The sequence below is a fragment of the Cibotium barometz genome, chromosome 44 (assembly GCF_041138505.1).
Source record: "Cibotium barometz isolate CiBa-2024 chromosome 44, ASM4113850v1, whole genome shotgun sequence".
Taxonomy (NCBI): Eukaryota; Viridiplantae; Streptophyta; class Polypodiopsida; order Cyatheales; family Cibotiaceae; genus Cibotium; species Cibotium barometz.
In genome coordinates this window covers 31,902,801-31,920,088 of record NC_141089.1, presented here as the reverse complement: position 1 = coordinate 31,920,088, position 17,288 = coordinate 31,902,801, and the positions used below count along the sequence as shown (strand labels likewise).

General features: G+C 41.6%; 1 protein-coding gene across 2 annotated transcripts in view; it reads left to right on the top strand.

Moving 5' to 3' along the window:
• The window catches only part of LOC147613213 (peroxisomal acyl-coenzyme A oxidase 1-like), a 103,808-nt gene extending 90,063 nt beyond the window's left edge, over positions 1-13,745 (top strand). For both annotated transcript variants that reach the window (XM_086782479.1, XM_086782480.1), the window contains 3 exons: positions 2,199-2,268; positions 12,882-13,065; positions 13,153-13,745. In XM_086782479.1, the coding sequence (XP_086638605.1) occupies positions 2,199-2,268; positions 12,882-13,065; positions 13,153-13,374 (476 nt within the window). In that variant the 3' untranslated portion in view covers positions 13,375-13,745. The remainder of the gene's footprint in view (positions 1-2,198; positions 2,269-12,881; positions 13,066-13,152) is intronic.
• Positions 13,746-17,288: the final 3,543 nt, after the last annotated feature.

Here is a 17,288-nt window from a genome sequence, read left to right as displayed (position 1 = left end):
CCAGCTTCCGGCCCCGGAAGGTGACGCTTTTTCTCTGGCTTACAGCGCATAGAGGACTGGCTGTGGGGGCTTGGCTAGCTTTTGGCAGACACCCAGCGTCCTGCCCTCGGTGCGGCCATGCACAGGAGTCGCAGCGGCACTGCTTATGGGATTGCCCACAGGCACAGCAGGTCTGGCAACGCGCTCTCAGGATGGTTTTTGCAGGCTCGCCAGGTGAGATGATGGTGACGTGGGGTGCGGTGGCTTGGGCCACGGACAGCGGCCCGGCCCTTGGATACGACTACGTCCCTGGCAGTGTGACCATCCAGGTCTCTGACAGGGCGATGGCGGTGGTTCCGACGCCAGACTTCTCTTCGGCAGTCTCCCAGGAGGGGGACGGGCACAGATGGGAGATGATCAGCAGCATGACGGCTTGGCACATATGGAGAGCCCGATGCAGGGAGGCCATTGACCGCCAGGCGACTCCACCGGCGGAGGTCATACAGGCCCTCTGGGTGGACATCATTCACACCTTGAGAGGACACTGGGGGAAACTTCAGGGCGACTCGGATCGCATGAGAGGTCGCCGCAAGGCTTTCCTCCGCACTTGGCAGCCTGGCCCTTTCCTCATCGCGAGGGGCGAGGATGTCACTTGGCACTACAGGCCTCCAGTTTGGCTCTTTTCACCTCCCGCATGTACTACTAGGTAGCCCCCCCCAGAGAGCGGCCAGCCACGGGGGTGGAGCTCAGGTGTTCACTGTGTTTATTATCCCTCCTTGTGAGGTGAGCTTTGTAGCCTTATGGCGTTTTCTCATTAACTAATAGATGGATCGTTTTTCCCAAAAAAAAAAAAAAAGATCCTATGTCATACTCTTTGGAACTCTATTCATCCCCATGTTGATGTGGGCCAATTGGGGATTGCAAAGAGAATTGATCTGAGTGGTTGAAAGGCAAGTGACTATGGGCTAGCAACCTTGGGTTGTGCAAATAACTTCAAAGCTCCCTCCAAAACAAAGCTTGCATAGTTCTGGTAACATGGTGATTCTCCCAACGGGGCCTCCTACTGGACATCTGGGGAAGCACTAAGTTGCATCCATCGACCACTCGTGACTGTGTAGTGACAAAAGAGAATGTCAAAAAAGGCCTCTCATAATTCTGTCCCCACTCATGCAAATGCTCCTGCGAATCTCTGATATGCATCCACAAACATGGGGCACATAATCCACAAACATGGGGCACATAAGCCCTTCATATGCAAACCCTTCCAGTCAACTTGGCCAGATACTACCACATCTTGGGTTGTGCAAATAACTTCAAAGCTCCCTCCAAAAGAAAGCTTGCATAGCTCTGGTAACATGGTGATTCTCCCAACGGGGTCTCCTACTGGAGTGCATCCATTGACCACTCATGACTGTAGTGACAAAAGAGTCCTCTCATAATTCCATCCTCACTCATGGGAATGCCGCTGCAAAAATCTGATATGCATGCACCAAACATGGGGCACATAAGCCCTTCATATGCAAAACCTTCTAGTTAACTTGGCCAGATGCTACCCACATCTTATTCTCCGTTTGGGATAGGATATAGGGATCGCGGAAGGTTGAAGAGAATAGACCGAAAGCTTTCATGCATACTTGGGAGATGGCCCCAACTTGTCAATCACAATGCTTGGCATTTTTGGACTACAATAGAAGTTTCCTTTTTTCAAAAAGGGAAAGAACATATGCGCATGTGTGGAGGGTTGTGTACAAGCAATGTTTGCTTCTCTCCCAAAACTCCTATGCATCTATCATTGGCTCCTACATGATTATCTTTTGCAACATCCATCCTCTGTCTATGGAGTAAAGTTTTTCTAGCCTCATTCCAATGGTTTTCAATTGTTTGGAGGTTCACACCAGAGTGTGACAATATTCACATTCAAACTACAGAATAACATGTCAATGACTTTCCTTTAATCACAATCTGACCTTTGGATCTTTACAATGCTTTCATTAGAGTTTGAAGGGAAAATTTTGCATGTCAATCGTAGCGTTGCAAGGTTTGTGAAAAGTAGCGAGTGATTTTTTTGGAGAAGAGCCTTAAGAATGCTGACTGATCATTTTGGAAATTGTGTAATTTGTTCATACACGATGGAAGTTCTTCTGAAAAAAAAAGAGTGCTGGGTAACCTTTTAGGCTTCCAAAACGTATATGTAACATTCTTGGTTTTGTTGGTTGTAGGTCTTGATGAGTATGCAGAAGATGTAGTGGGAATGGCACAGGCACATTGTCAACTAATTGTTGTTTCAAAGTGAGTTTTTTTTGTCGACTCATTGTCGTTTCAAAGTGAGTTTTTTTTGCTCTTGAATAAATTTAAAAGCTGCTTATTCAACATTCATGGGAACATTAGAGAAAGTGAATCCTCAAGTTGTCTGGAACTATATATATACCTAGATGAATCCAGAAACATGCCCAAATTCACCTTATAAGAATGTGCAATTTATATTTATGGTAGTCATCCACAAGACAATAAACCATCAACTCCATCATGCATAGTATGGACTAGATACTACGACATCCCCACTAACGTCATTAGTGCCCATGCCCAATAGTGGGTGTAAAACTTGGTATCAATATATGCTCCCACCCCCCCCCCTCCCCCCACGCGCGCGCACGCACACATAAGAGCATACATTCATACAAACATCTGTGTACTAAGTTTATGTCAGAGCTCAAGAGATACAGGGCAGACTCAGGTATAATGAAGCCTAGCACTAAGGATCATAACAAATAGAAAGAATTATTACAACAAAAAGGGCATATGCACCACTACAGAAAGAAAGAATTAACACAATATCAATTGGTTGCAACTTGGACGAAAACTTCACAATGTGAAATTTGCATGTCCACTAATATAACATAAAGATATACCTAGATGAATCTAGGAACATGCCCAAATTCACCTTATAAGAATGTGCAATTTATAATCTCATGGTAGTCATCCACAAGACAATAAACCATCAACTCCATCATGCATAGTCCACAAGGGAAAGTTCAATCAAACGTTCAAAAGAAGTCCACAAGGGTTCTTGAGAGCATTGTTACAACCTTGGCATGAATTGGCTAAGGGATAGATTAATACTCTATGGGTTATGCAAGGTGTAACATGTGTTAGCAATTGGCTATTGGAGAGTAATAGCAAGTGCAAATTAGCTTACTCTAATGAAGACTTAACAAGACTAATCAAGTGCTAAGCAAGATCACATTGGAGCAACACAAATTGACATTAATGAAATGATAAACACTGGCCGAATAAAACTAAATGCTAGAGAGCACACATCCAAGTAGACAGCGATGAAACCAACACCAAGAGATATCCTTCATTCCAATAGGAAGGGGGTTTACATACAAAATGGAGGGGGGATCCTTTACACCCATCTTCCCATTTGCATATGGGATGAATTCTCAATACTCAAAACTCAACAGCCCTATGCGCCTCTTGCTCGAGAACAAGTAGATGACATAGTGAGAAGAAGAAGAAGAAGAAGACAAAAGGTGTACAACGTGTCCATGGAATTTAAAAAAGACAACGTAACAAAAAGAACTAACACTAATCCCTAGGTAAATGTAGGTATGTATGGATCATTATCGTCATCCTCATCATGGAGGATCACCGTCCTCATCATCTTGGATACAAAGTGGGTGTAGAGGATAGGGGGGGTTAGTATGTACTATGGAAAGGGAGCTATTCATCGATGTGTGATATAGGGGTCATTAAGGATGTCTAGCATCGGGGCGAGGAGGTGAAGAGGGCTCCTAGATCTGTAGGGCCGAGAAGCTGGGACGAGTAGCAGCTACTACAGATGCTCAGTGGCGGGCGAGGATCTCATCAATCTAGGGCTGCTGAGCCTGGGGTGCTTGAGGTCTAGGAAGACGTCTGGCTCTCCGAAGTGTGGTGGCATGAGACAGGGTAACTCCTATGGTAGGCCCCTCGTTGATATTGTGATGGCCTCATCCATATGAGTGTCCTCCTCCTATGGGTGGAAAAAACTAGTGATGGTAGACTAAGATGGGTGCAAGGGTCGAGGATCTCTGAATAGTAACTCTCTGTGTCGTCAGATCTCCAATAGGAAGAATTGAGACAAGGCTAATCGAGATACTCCATAACCCGAGATAATGGCCCAAACCCCTCTCTAAATAGGCAGTGGAATCTCCCCTTGATCTCATAATACACCGGGCGGTGACAAATACAATGCTCCTTAGACTCTACTCCTCCATGGCGCAATCTACAGAGTCCTCTCTCTAGGGATCCTTGTTGCTCTGCCAACCTCAGTCTCGAGCCTATGGGATGAGACACTAAGCTGACCAAGTGCTATCTTCATGGCATGTGACAGGAAAACATCCAACTACCTTGACCTCTGTAAGTCTCAAAAAATGGTCACTATAGTACTACATCTTGGGTGGTAGGGGCTCCCTTGGGGTAATCCATGTATCTTGAATGTGTTACTGTAGCAAGTCATACCGAATCACCCGGTTCATGTCCACATGTGTGAGAGGAAAGGACAGCCCTTTAGGAAGCCAGAACAGTCCCTAGATGGTTGGTTCATACTTTGGAGAGTAAAATTTCACATCCTCTCACTAGCAACCTAGTAGGACACGGGCTGGTTCTAAAAAAACTTTGGAACTGCATCATGCCGATGGTGCTTGGATGAGTAGTCTATATGATGCAGCAGAGCTAGACTCATTTGAATAGGCTCAAAAAAATCAGCATTGGATGAGAGCCATGCAAGATGAAATGGATGCCATTCTAAAAAATGGTACTTGGGATTTGGTAGATTCGTCTGTTGGTAAAATGGCAATTGGCACAAAGTGGATTTACAAGGTTATGAGATGCAAATGGATCTATTGATAGTTTTTTAAAAAACGGCTTGAAGCAAAGGGCCACTCCTAGAGGAAGGGATCAATTATGATGAGACCTTCGCTCCCACTTCTCGGATGACTACCATTACATGTGTTATTGTGGGAGTCCGTAAACATCCACTCCCATCCTCACTAAAAGTCAAAGTGCCATGGTTGTAGCACAATACCCCATTTTCCATACTAGAACCAAGCACATAGAGATTCACTTGGTAGGCCCCTATGCTCCTCTTTTCCACCACTAGCCAATCCTACACCCAACAAGCCCCTCATCCCCAATCCTCCCATCAACTCTTCCACCTCTCATCCCCAATCCTTGAGCTGCCACCCTAGAGGCAACCCCTATAGCTGGCCCACCTTGTCCGCTTCCACCCCACACACCGCCAATCCTTTGTTACAGATGTAGTAAGTATGGTCACTAACAAAGCAAATGCCCCCTACCTGAAGGATCACCCCTACTGCCCGGGTTCTAAGGATCACTATACACGTGACCTCCAAGGATCACCCCTACTGCCCGGGTTCTAAGGATCACTATACCCGTGACCTCCCCACATAGAGGGCCAGCACTTGTGCTTCTCCATCCATGGACTTCACTTTCGGACAATCTTTCTGTCTCAATCATTGACATCCACAAGAGACTTCTAGGAAATCGAGCTTCTCTAAGTACACAGATTTTGATGAAAGTGTGGAGTCACGATAAGGTAGATTGGCATTTATTCCTTGGCCAAATCGGAAGCAATTGATTATTATCTTTTCACACGTATTTATCTTAGGAGGAAGACTATAGATGGGACTATAGTCTTCTTCGTATTTATCCTAGGAGGAAGACTATATATGGGACTTATGCCTATTGGCAATAAAGGTGACTTCTAACTGGAAAGAGAAACTTCTGACTGAAAGACGTGGGAGATGAGTATTTATTGCTTATGAGTAACCATTCTTGAGACAGTCTCTCGTTTAGTTTTGGATGGGAGATCTTGTGGTTGGTATATGGTGCCTAGAGTATATGGTATGTACTCAAAGGACTTCTCTCACGTGAATGATTGTTTCGCATGCTCACACGTGCATGAGGTTAATGAGTTGATACCCTAAGCATGAGTTGTTTGGACTTGTGATGGGGGTAGATGAGATGCTAGAACTTGTTTGCACCAATTGGGCTAGTGTTTGGCGACAACCGATGTAGAATGCCATTTGATATGTCAGTTGAGTTGCGTGTTATGCATTCATGCTAGACTTGTTCTAGTAGAACTTGTTGCACTTCGTGATTGTGTCGTACCTCTTGGATTGGAGTGCGATTAGAACTGGTATTATAACTCTTGGATTGGAGTTGAACCTTTGAACTTTTAAGAGAGTTAGATTGTATAGGCAATAAGCAATTGGATTTTTCTGGCTTATGTAAGAGCAGGAGACTTAAGTAGATGCTACGAGTGATTGTCAAGATAGCCATGACACGGGCGTGCATGTGACATTCCCTTTTGTTAAACTTGATGACGGGGTGGAGACTCTGCCATCCTTCCTCCCTGGACTTCTACTGACCTTGAACTGCTGCTGCTTACTGACTTTGACTTCTACTGACTAACTGATATTTTTGGTCTGAACACCTTCACTCCTAATTTCCACTTCCAAGTCTTTGATGAAGAACTGAGCATCTGTTCACTGCTATTCCCATGCCTGCTTTCCGTTAACCTTGACACAACATCATGTCACCTACCAGAACTGATCATGCATGTTGCTAAGCCTTTGGAAGTGATTTGAGGGCTTAGTGAGGTACTGGATATGCGTACCTATCCTCAGGGGATGCTTCCTCTGGTTGCCTGTTTTGCAGACCACTCCTGTTGCATCCAATCTGCTAGAACTGTGCACCTACCTTGGGACATAGCTTAGTGGGCTGTATGGAAGCCTTGCTGTATTGATCCATAGCCCTAAGCGAGATTAAGAACATTGATGCTAATTAACACATGGTTAAGACACAAAGGAGAGAAAGAAAGAAAGATATATTAACGTCTCCTAAAGACCGAAATGGCCCATGAGATCGAAACAAGGTACAACTGATGATGATGATATCTCATCATAACAAATCTGAAAGAAAGAAAGAAAATAGTAACATCCTAAGAGAGCTAAGAGCTGAAAGCTGAACCGTTGAATTGTCGCGGCGGTAAACTCCTCCGCTGGCGGGCAATGATGGCTCGAATCTGCCGATGGTGAGGGAGTCGTGGATGCAATCCTCGTGGTCGTGGGCATCTCGCTCTACAGATGGCAATGGCTCTGTCCAGGGTGACTCCTTTGGAGGGTGGTCTGCCAGGTAGGCCTGTAGATGGGGAAGTAGAGGCTGGTGGGGTTACAGTGCTGGCTCTGAAAAAATCTGTGAGGGCTCTCTATCTAGGCGGCTCTGGTCCCACTACCCTCCTGTCCCTCAATAGGTTCTCTCTGTGGCATCTAAGCTCAAGTATGAAGAGTCCTAAGCACCTTTGGTCCTCAAAGTCCATGATCCGACGCAAAGGTCCAAAGCCTTCACGGAACAGGCAGTGGTACCTCCCTCGGATCTCATAGTAGACAGTACAACGACATATATAGTGTTCCTCCGACTCCCCCTCCTGATGGCAAAGCTGGCATATGCGGTTCTCTAGTGATATATCCTCATATCGACTTGTCTCTATCCTCAGCCGGTGTGAAGAGGTGCGAATCTGTCCAATAGCACTCCGAATACCATGTGAGAGGTGTGTCCATGTAAGCATGGCGTATGATAAACCCGTGCGAAGAGAGGTGTAGAAAATGACTATGGTAGTGTGCCATTTTCGTGCCCAACGGCTGCAGGGGCTTGACCCATGTTCTCTCTGTATCTAGTGTCACAATGTCCATCCTAATCACCCGATTCCACTCTGAACGGCTGAGATCTAAGAACGGGAAGTCCAGGCTATAAGCAAAAGGCGGGAGTGCATCAATACTCATGCCATGCAAGGCCAGCCATGTGCGCATCTGGGCATACCAACATTGGGGGTCTCCCTCATCTGCAAGCTGTTTGGAGGAAGTGAGTGCTAGGCGAGGGTATTTCTGCTGAGGGAGCTCCCATATTCTATGGAGAAAAGTAACTGCACGGAACAAAGCCTCAGTAACCACTGGGGCAGCCCCCATCTCTGCCCTGATGATCTCATGTGATACAGATGACTTGCTCCGAATCATGCGTGCAATCATCATCACTAATGGCCTCTCCATATGCTACCATCCATCGTAATAGTCTCTCTCTAGTCCATCATGTCCTACCAATGGCTCCCTCCTCTTATGGAAAAGACTAGGCTCCCATATCTCCGCTCCATAGAGAAGTGTCGATGTAACTAGAGTGTCAAATAGCCATAGTTTCGTGCGTGGCTCCTGAAACTGTATGTCTGCGCACTGTCTCTCAAGTGTCCCCAAAGCTGCAAATCCTCGTGCTAGTCTAGCCTCTGCTGCCTCCCTCATAGATTAGGTGTCATGTTTTCTTATATTACTTGTAAGATTCTGTCCTCCAGCTTTTGAGGTATAAAGGTGTAAGATTCTCTCCTTCTGTTCTTGTAATTATTTCCCTCTCTGAAATAGAAGAAAGATTTTGTTTTACCCTGTTTTGGCCTAGAGAGAGAAAAAGTTTAGAGAGATAATCCTAAATTAAGATATCTTTGGATATAAAATCCTCTTAGTGTCAAATGGATTTTTCTGAAACAGAAATTCAAAATGAACTTTTCAATGTGCATTTGAATGTGTATAAAGGACCTTAGCCTAAGAGTCTACATTTTCAAAAAAAATTGGATTATGGTCCAATTAAGGTTCCAATGGGTCAATTGGATTAATCCAAGTGTTGGGATGAGATAAATTCAAAGAATAAAAGAAAATACTCAAAAATGAGTAAATGCTTATATAAGATGAAGAGTTGATTGAGATATTACTAAAAAAATGAGATATTTTGAAATAATAATGTATTTTTGACACCTTGGTAAGAAGAGGGGGACTCTTGAGGTAGGCGCCTAATTCACACATGTGGATGAGTTTTTAATTCAAAAAAATTGTGATATTTTTATCTCTCCTCTCTCTTGGATCAAACCAAATAAAAAAGGGAGCCAAACTGATCCAAATCTTGTTCAAATTGAGTCAAACTGAACCTGAAAATTTGTAAAACCCAACTGGACTTGGTTAGTGGCCTCTCTCACCTATAAATAGATCCTTAGTCTTTTGTAAAAAAATCTGTAAACTATATACCATGCCAGTATTACATTAAAATAATGATATTTTTTATTCTCTCTTAAAAATCCTCTACTTTTAGAGAGATTGGAGCTTGCTTCTTTCTCTCTTCAATAATCCTTGGAGTTTTTTTCTTAACATACTAAACAGATTGATTGGTTGAGGGCTTCCTTCTAAGATAAAGAAGCAAGCCAAATCTAGAGGTAATTTCATGGTTACCAATATTCTCAAAATATTTCACTTCTCAACCCCTCTCAAGCTTGAGAAGTTTCAAATTAATTATTTTCAATGCCAATCAAGCTTTCCATAAGAATTCTAATGATTGATCACAAAAAAGTTAATCTTTATGCTTAATTAGAATGCTTTTTATGTACATCTCTCTCTCCCAAAAGAATAGTCATTCCTATGACTAATTCTTTAGCAAATGAATGCTTCTCATTGATAAATTCTTAATTCAAAATCAATCTCTAAGCTTGTTAAGCTAGAGATTAAGAAAATAACTTTTTATGTTTTTATGATAATAAATTTATGATAAATTTATGATTAATTTTATAATTTGGATTTAAGATTAAAGATAGTTCTTCTCTTTATTGTATTAAAAAGTCTTAATCTTTCTAGAAATATTAAAAATTATCAGTAATAGTGGCGAAGCTATGGCAAAATTTTTAGAAATTAATACATAGCTCATTTTTATGCATAATGTGAAAAGAGGACTTTCTATCATATTCTAGAATTAGACATCCTATGTTAAAAGAATGATTTTCATCAAATTCATGAGAAACTAATTTTTAGTGTTTATGCATAAATAATTAATTAAAGAAAAGAGAAATTTTTGGTATTTTTATTTTTATGCAAAAAGAGAAATTTTCATAATAATGAAGATCTATGTAATTAAATGAAAAAAGAGAAATTTTGATAAAATAAAATAATGTATATTTTTATTTAAAGAGAGATTTTAGATAAATTTATTTTATGCATGAGAAAATTTAAATGATAAAAGAAGAATTTTCATGACAATTGAAATTCAATCATTTAAATGGTAAAAGTGAAATTCTTGGCATATTTGAATTAACGGATATTTTTATTTAAATTTAAAGAAAAATTATAGATAAATTTATTTTATGTATGAGAAAATTTAAATGACAAAAGAGGAATTTTCATGATATTTGAAATTCAATCATTTAAATGGTAAAAGTGAAATTCTTGGTATATTTGAAATAATGGATATTTTTATTGAAGAAAAGAGTAATTTTAGATCAATTTATTTTATGATAAAAGAGGAATTCCCATAACATTTGCAATTCAATCATTTAAATGCAAAAAGAGAAATTCTCATAATATTTTAGATCCAAGAAATTTAATGAAAAAAGAAGACTTTTGCATAATTCAAATTATGAGTATTTATCAAAAGTGAAATTTTGAGCATTATTGAGAAATATGGGTAGAATTGATTTTTTTAAATCCCATAAATCTTTTACTCAAAAGAAGAATATTGCATATATTTTACTTGAGAAATTTGAGAAAGAATATAAAAATATCCATCGAGAAAAAATACTTTTAACTAGGCCAAGTAATTGGCAGAAATTTAGAAAAAGTTCCATCGGTATCGAAAGTAGAAAATGTTACTAAATGTGAATAGATGTGAATACGATGTGAATAAGATGAGAATACGATGTAATAAGATGTAAATGCAATGTGATAGAATGTGAGTGGATGTGAATGTGATGTAAATAGATGTGAATGGATAAGATGTGATGTGAAATGGATGAGATGTGATGTGAATGGATGAGATGTGATGTGAAATGAATGTGATGTGAATCGGGATAGATGTGAATGGATGCAATGCTTGTACATGATGTAGGGCTATGGTTAGCCTCATAGGGGTGACCTAGGTCCCTTCTACATATGTTCTACTGCTTATGGAATGAGTAAATGATTTTATGAACTGAATGAATGAATTGATTATGCTTTTATGCTATATATATATGGGGAATGATGCAGTCGGCCATCTTCTCTGCTGTCGGCCAGAATACTGGACAAACAAATAAGTCCTCTTCATTTAATGCTGCGCTTTTGATGTCCACCAGAAGCCGGCTACTATTGAAGTCCTAGATGCTTGCTGTATAGAGCGTTGCTGCCAGCCGACAGGCCCCTGTACTTTCCCTATGCTGATGATGATGATTAAGCTGTCGAATCTGATGATGATGTTGGTGTTCTTGACGTTGATGCTTATGATGATGATGAGGATGATGGTTCTGATGCTGATGATGAGGTTGATGCTTTGCTACTGATGATGTTATCGTAACTACTATACTAATTAGGGATTAAGCTAGTTCATGGTGAAGATTAGCCATGGCACGGGTGTACATGTGGCATGGATTCATGAGGACGTGAATTTAATAAAAGGGGGAGATAATGTTACGTCTTGATCGGCCTATAGATAGTTTAATCCAAGGTGAGGGGTGTGTGCGCTAACCTATATTAGGGGTGAGGCTTAGCAGGGCGTGGGGACTTGGAGGGTTCACAAGTAGACTGAGGGTGCTAGAGTAGGATGAGGTTTGGATTGGCCGTGGGTCAATAAATAATAGCAAGGGGCTAGTTACAAGTAAAAGCTTATAAATAAAGCAAGGGCCAGTTATTGCTATATAAGTGACCTTTGGGGCACTCGTGAGTTATTAGAGATATCTACAATGGATTAATTCTACATAAGTGACCTTGGGGGCATTTATGAGTTATTAGAGGTATCCACACAGCGGATAGGAGAGTTGTGAGAGGCGTGCAAGACTCAAGGCTGTGGAGTTGCGAGCGGGTGGCTCGGCCTAGTGGTATGGGATGCCAGGTTGGGGTCATCTAGGCTTGGCAAGCTAGCAGCAATCAGGCCTCAGACTCGCGGGTGATTCAAGGCAGTGAACCTATGGTTGGGTGGTGAGTCTAGCCACAATCTATTGTGGTCTTGCAATGCGTACAACGTTGGGTAAACCTCATGTATGGTTTCTCTGGTATGGGATCAAACCCTAGTCCTCAGGGGGTTCTACATCAAAATGATCCTTGGTTAGGTCATGTGGGGACCTTGCGTTCCCCAAGTTGAGATCCTGCTAGTCAGTCCGAATTGGTCTCCGATCTCAGCCCCTATATTGGAGGGTTAGGGGGAGCAAAGTGTCAATGCCCGCCTGTAGGCTGAATACAAGCCTCCTGTTAAGTGTCCATTGACTGAAGCAATCTGGGATTGAATTCAAGACCTCTTGCTGTTGTCTACGCGCCGCAGACAGCACCATACTTTTTTTATATCTGCAAATGATCTTGCCATGAGTAGGGAGGAATAGCTCTTCAATAGGAGCATCAGGTGGCAGTGAAACCTACATATAGCATTAGTGTAATCTCATGCAAGTGCTAAACTTCAGAGGACAATTTCTCTTCAACTCAGGATTTTGTAAATCAATGGAAGGAACTTGATGAGGCATTCCCTACTTACACATCATTGAATAGCCGAGTGGACATAATCAACCATTCCAATTAAGGTTTCCACAAGGGCATTCCACAAGAAACAAGAACATGGGAAGATGGAGGAGTGATTTGCGGGAGTAAATACCCCATTATCGGACTTTCACACATGGCCATTGATCTGCTCAAAAGCAATGCACAGGAGGTGTTGCCTCCCAATGCATGATGATATTGTCCCGTTGTTTGATACTCCCTTTGTTGTTTTGGCCTTGAATGAATACCATATAAACAAACTAAACCAGGTTCATATTTGCATTCTCTTCATTGAAGTTATTATTTTCCATGAATGGTCTGCAGGTTTTTTGAAAAGCTTCAGGAAGAGATCCCAGGTTCACGTGTAAAGGAGCAACTACAGCAACTGTATTATGTGTATACTCTTTCTTTGATACAGGAACATGTAGGGGATTTCCTGTCAATTGGGTACTTGACGAGGGAGCAAGCATTTCTTGCGAAGGCACAGCTTCGCATTCTTTACTCAAAGGTAAGGTTCTCAAGAGACACCCTCTACAGACAAGTTTTCTGAACATTTTTAGAAATATGACTAACCTGTTTCTGCATGGTTTGTTAGGTCCGTCCCAATGCAGTGGCCCTGGTAGATGCTTTCAATCACACGGATCATTTCTTAGGGTCCACTTTGGGTTGTTACGATGGTGATGTGTACAACCGTCTGTACAAGGAAGCATGGAAGAATCCTTTGAATGATACAGCAGTGACAGATGGGTATAGTGAATACATACGACCAATCCTTAAGCAACAGCAGCTAAGCTCACTTCTTACATCTAAATTATGAAAAACAGAGCAAGGGTTCGGTGACACAAGAGCTGAAAACAACATAACTAGAAGGTGCCTCAAAGTTTGTAGTGAGACTTAGTGATCCTTAATACACCTAGTTCTGACTAATTAAACATTTCCACCAGCTTTGACGAAATCCTAGTGAATATCTGGTATACCCACTAGGATGTGCCCAATAATGTATTAGACCAAAAGTACACTTTAGTATGTTCTAGAATAGCAATGGCATAGCCTAAAAAGCAGAGCTTTGGTGGTTAAAAGCTACAAGTGAAAGTAACTTATTGTGTGGATCCCTTTGAATTATTGTGAAAAGCAACTTATTGTGTGGATCCCTTTTAGTTATTGTGGAAGGAGCCTTTTTCTATAAAATGGATGTAAAACTATGATAAAAGCATGCCACTTGAATTTTGTATCACATATGGACGTGTGCAAGATCTTAGCTTCTCTTTATTTTGTGAACCATTATATGTCTTAACATTTTACAATTGTTGCACAAACAAGCACATCAACTCAAACATATAAATAATTTCAGTCATGGGCAATAATAATGGAAGCACACTTTCTGAGAGTGTGAAACTCAACAAATCGAATTTCTTCATTTCGAAATTTAGAATTGAGAACATTCTATAGCCTAGAAAACTTTGGGACGCGATTGTTGAGACAGAGAGGGGTAACGAACGAAACCAATCACCAAACGAAGATAGATTTAGTGACATAAGTTAATCTGCACACGTCCTTTTCAACTTGAGTGTTAAGGATAATATATTAATCCTATTCTGAGGAATATTGCAACACAACTTAAAAAAATAACGTATGAAAATAGAGGCAATCAAAGTATTCTAGACATTGAACGACAAATGAATCGACTAGAAAACATGAAAGAAAGAGAGAATGTGGCAAATCATCTCACTCATAGAAAGGATTTAGTAGGTCATAGCTTCTTCATGCTTGTTTCCTTTGACTTCAATCTATCAAGTGGAAGACTTGGTCTCGTTGATTTTATATTAACTTGAATTGATTCTATAGAAGTTGGAGAGCGAATGTTGTCTCAAGAATCTCAATTTAGTTGGTGGACGGTATATCTTCCTCGTGGATATCCAATTGTCTTAATCTGAGGGATGAAAGATTAAGACAATTGGAGATTATCATTATTTACGGTTTCATTTAGGTCATTGGGGTCCTCATTGAATATAACATTCCTTGAGAAGAAAGCTTGTTTGGTGTCATGATTATAAAACTTACAAGCCTTGTGTTTCAACGCCATATCCAATAAATATACATTTTGTGAATATGATATCTAGCTTCTTCCTTTCAACATATGGAATATGAGTATATACAATTCATGCAAATATTTGGAGATGATAAACATTAGGCTTTATATTTATGAAAACGTCTTCAGAATTTATATTTGTAATGCACTTTGATTTTGGAGATATTCTTTGGTCTATAGCATGTTGGGCAAGTCTATACAACTCTCCTTCCTCAAATCCTTCAGCAAATTGTGTATGTCTCGTTGTTGATTGCTAAATTCAATCCTCGTATTCTAATTAGTGAGGACACTCACAAACATAAGATTCCTTTATTTCATTGTTTAGTAACACAAGTTTGATGATTTCCTATGTTCCATCATTTAGTAACCCAACATAGATTTTTCCTTTCCCTTTTATGTCATGGACAATATTGTCACCTAGCATCCATGTCCTCTTTTCAAGCTCAAAGAATCACTCCTTTTTAGAAGAAAAATACCTTGATACACTAGAATTGATGTACCAAGAATCATTGTCAAGCTCTCAACCTTTGATACCAGGGTGACAAGTCGAGGCTTCTTCCAGGTGGACTTTCATTCTTCAAAAGCTACTTCTTAGTCTTTGGCTGGCAGCCCCTTCCCTCTTAGTCCTAGGAATATTTTCTTCTTTCAGTCCAGATGGTTCCCTGCTCTTCCTCGGTCCTATTGGAAGCTTTTAGCTTCCATAGGGGCATCCTTTGGCCAAGTTCTAGAGGTACCAGTCCTTCCGAGCTCTCCCGCCTCAGCTTCGCCGGTTGTTATATCGCCACTCTTAATGGTGTACCCTGGGTCCTTGTGCTTGTTCCTGATTCATCGATTACTAATGATCATGTTATGCTTTAGAGACCTGACGGATCTCATTTCCGCCAAAGGATGGAGATTACAGGTAGACCTGACCGGTATCAGATTGCTAGAGATTGTCCCAGATCGAGGGGCCATGCTAGGAGGCGGCGTAGTCGTGCCCATTAGAGGCCTTCTACAGATGCCGAGACTCCATTTTCTCCTTTGCCGCAACATACCACACAGCGCTGGGTTGTGGTTAGGGATGGCAGGCCCCATACATGCCCCTTCACCCACACCCTTGTGGAGCACCCTAACCCCTATGCAGCTCTTGCCTCATAGGATGTTGATCCTTCTTTGGAGGATGAGGCTTTGCAGGCACATGATCTGGATCCCTCACAGGAGGATGCTGCATTACAGTTATAGGATGATTGTACCCTTGAGGATGATGTTGCGCATTCGCATTGTCATGGTACGTCTCCAGTTTTGAGAGGACTAGCCCTGGCTTTTCCTCAAAGTGGGAGAGAGAGGTAAGGTTTACATCGTCAGATTTTCCCTGCCTTACCTATGCGAGACATACTTCTGCCTCTAAAGGGGGTCCTTCATCGACCACGAGATCTGGTCGTTCCTACTCTGAGTCCTTTATGAGGATTGTCTCTTGGAACATTCAAGGTCTTAGGGGTTTTTTTCGCGTCGACGCGGAAACAAATTGTTTAAACCCAACTTCACAGCTGGACCTATGGATGTATTGCTCTTGCAAGAGCATAAACTAGATGCTAGCCAGTGTGGGAGATCAGGCAAGCTTCTCTCGAGACACACCTTTTGGTCACCGGCTATTGGTACCAAGGGTGTTGTCTGTATCTCTGTTTCAGCTTTGATCTTACCTTGCATCATTGGACATGGTGTCATTTCGCCTGTGAGAGCGCAGTGGATCCTTCTTATGCAGGGTATTGTACGCATTGGTATTCTCAACCTCTATGCTCCTAACCATAGAGGTGAGAGGTTTGCCTTTTGGAAATCTCTCACTACACTGATGCCTTTTGCTGACCATTGGATTATTGGTGGGATTTTAACATGGTTGAGATGCCAACGGATAAAAGAGGTGGACATGAGGGCTTAGTGCATCCTCTTGAAAGAGCATCTTGGGAGAGGTTTATACTCTCCATTCATGGTAGAGATTGTTGGCATGAGGATGGCATTTTGAGGAGTCCATCCACTCCTTTATTCATGGTCTAACACAGGAGAAGAGATGCAAGATGTATCTATGCACGGTTAGACAGATTTTATGTGATGATTGGGTGCTTGATAGAGGTGGGCATACTTTTATTGCTATACAGGCACCTCCAAATCGGATCATTACCCAGTGGTTCTATGTATTAGAGATCCTAATTGCCATGGATCAGCACCCCATGTATGCATACCTGATCATTTGTTTTCAGATGCAGTGCTATCGCCTCATATGCTTGATATTTGGAGATCTCATGATTTCTTACAGGCCTCTCAAAGCCTGGCCTCTTCTCTCTATGATATTAGTGACTTTTATCACACATGTGCCCTGTCTAAGAGGCAAGAGGCCTTGGATTTAGAAAGGGCTATTAGACGTAGATTGGTTGCCTTGCAGAAAGAGCACGAGAAACATCCTCATGCTCAATGGGTTGCAGATTCTTTATGTATTGTTAGGGCAGAACTTCATCACTCTCTTGAGTAGTACGCGCAGAGTACCATTTCCATGCCCATGAATCCTTTTGGACATAGATGGGTGGCATATGTAACAAACATTTCTTTGCTTCTCATGGCCCATCTCATGCCAGAGATAGTGTCAGGCAGTTTTAGGATTCACTGGTACT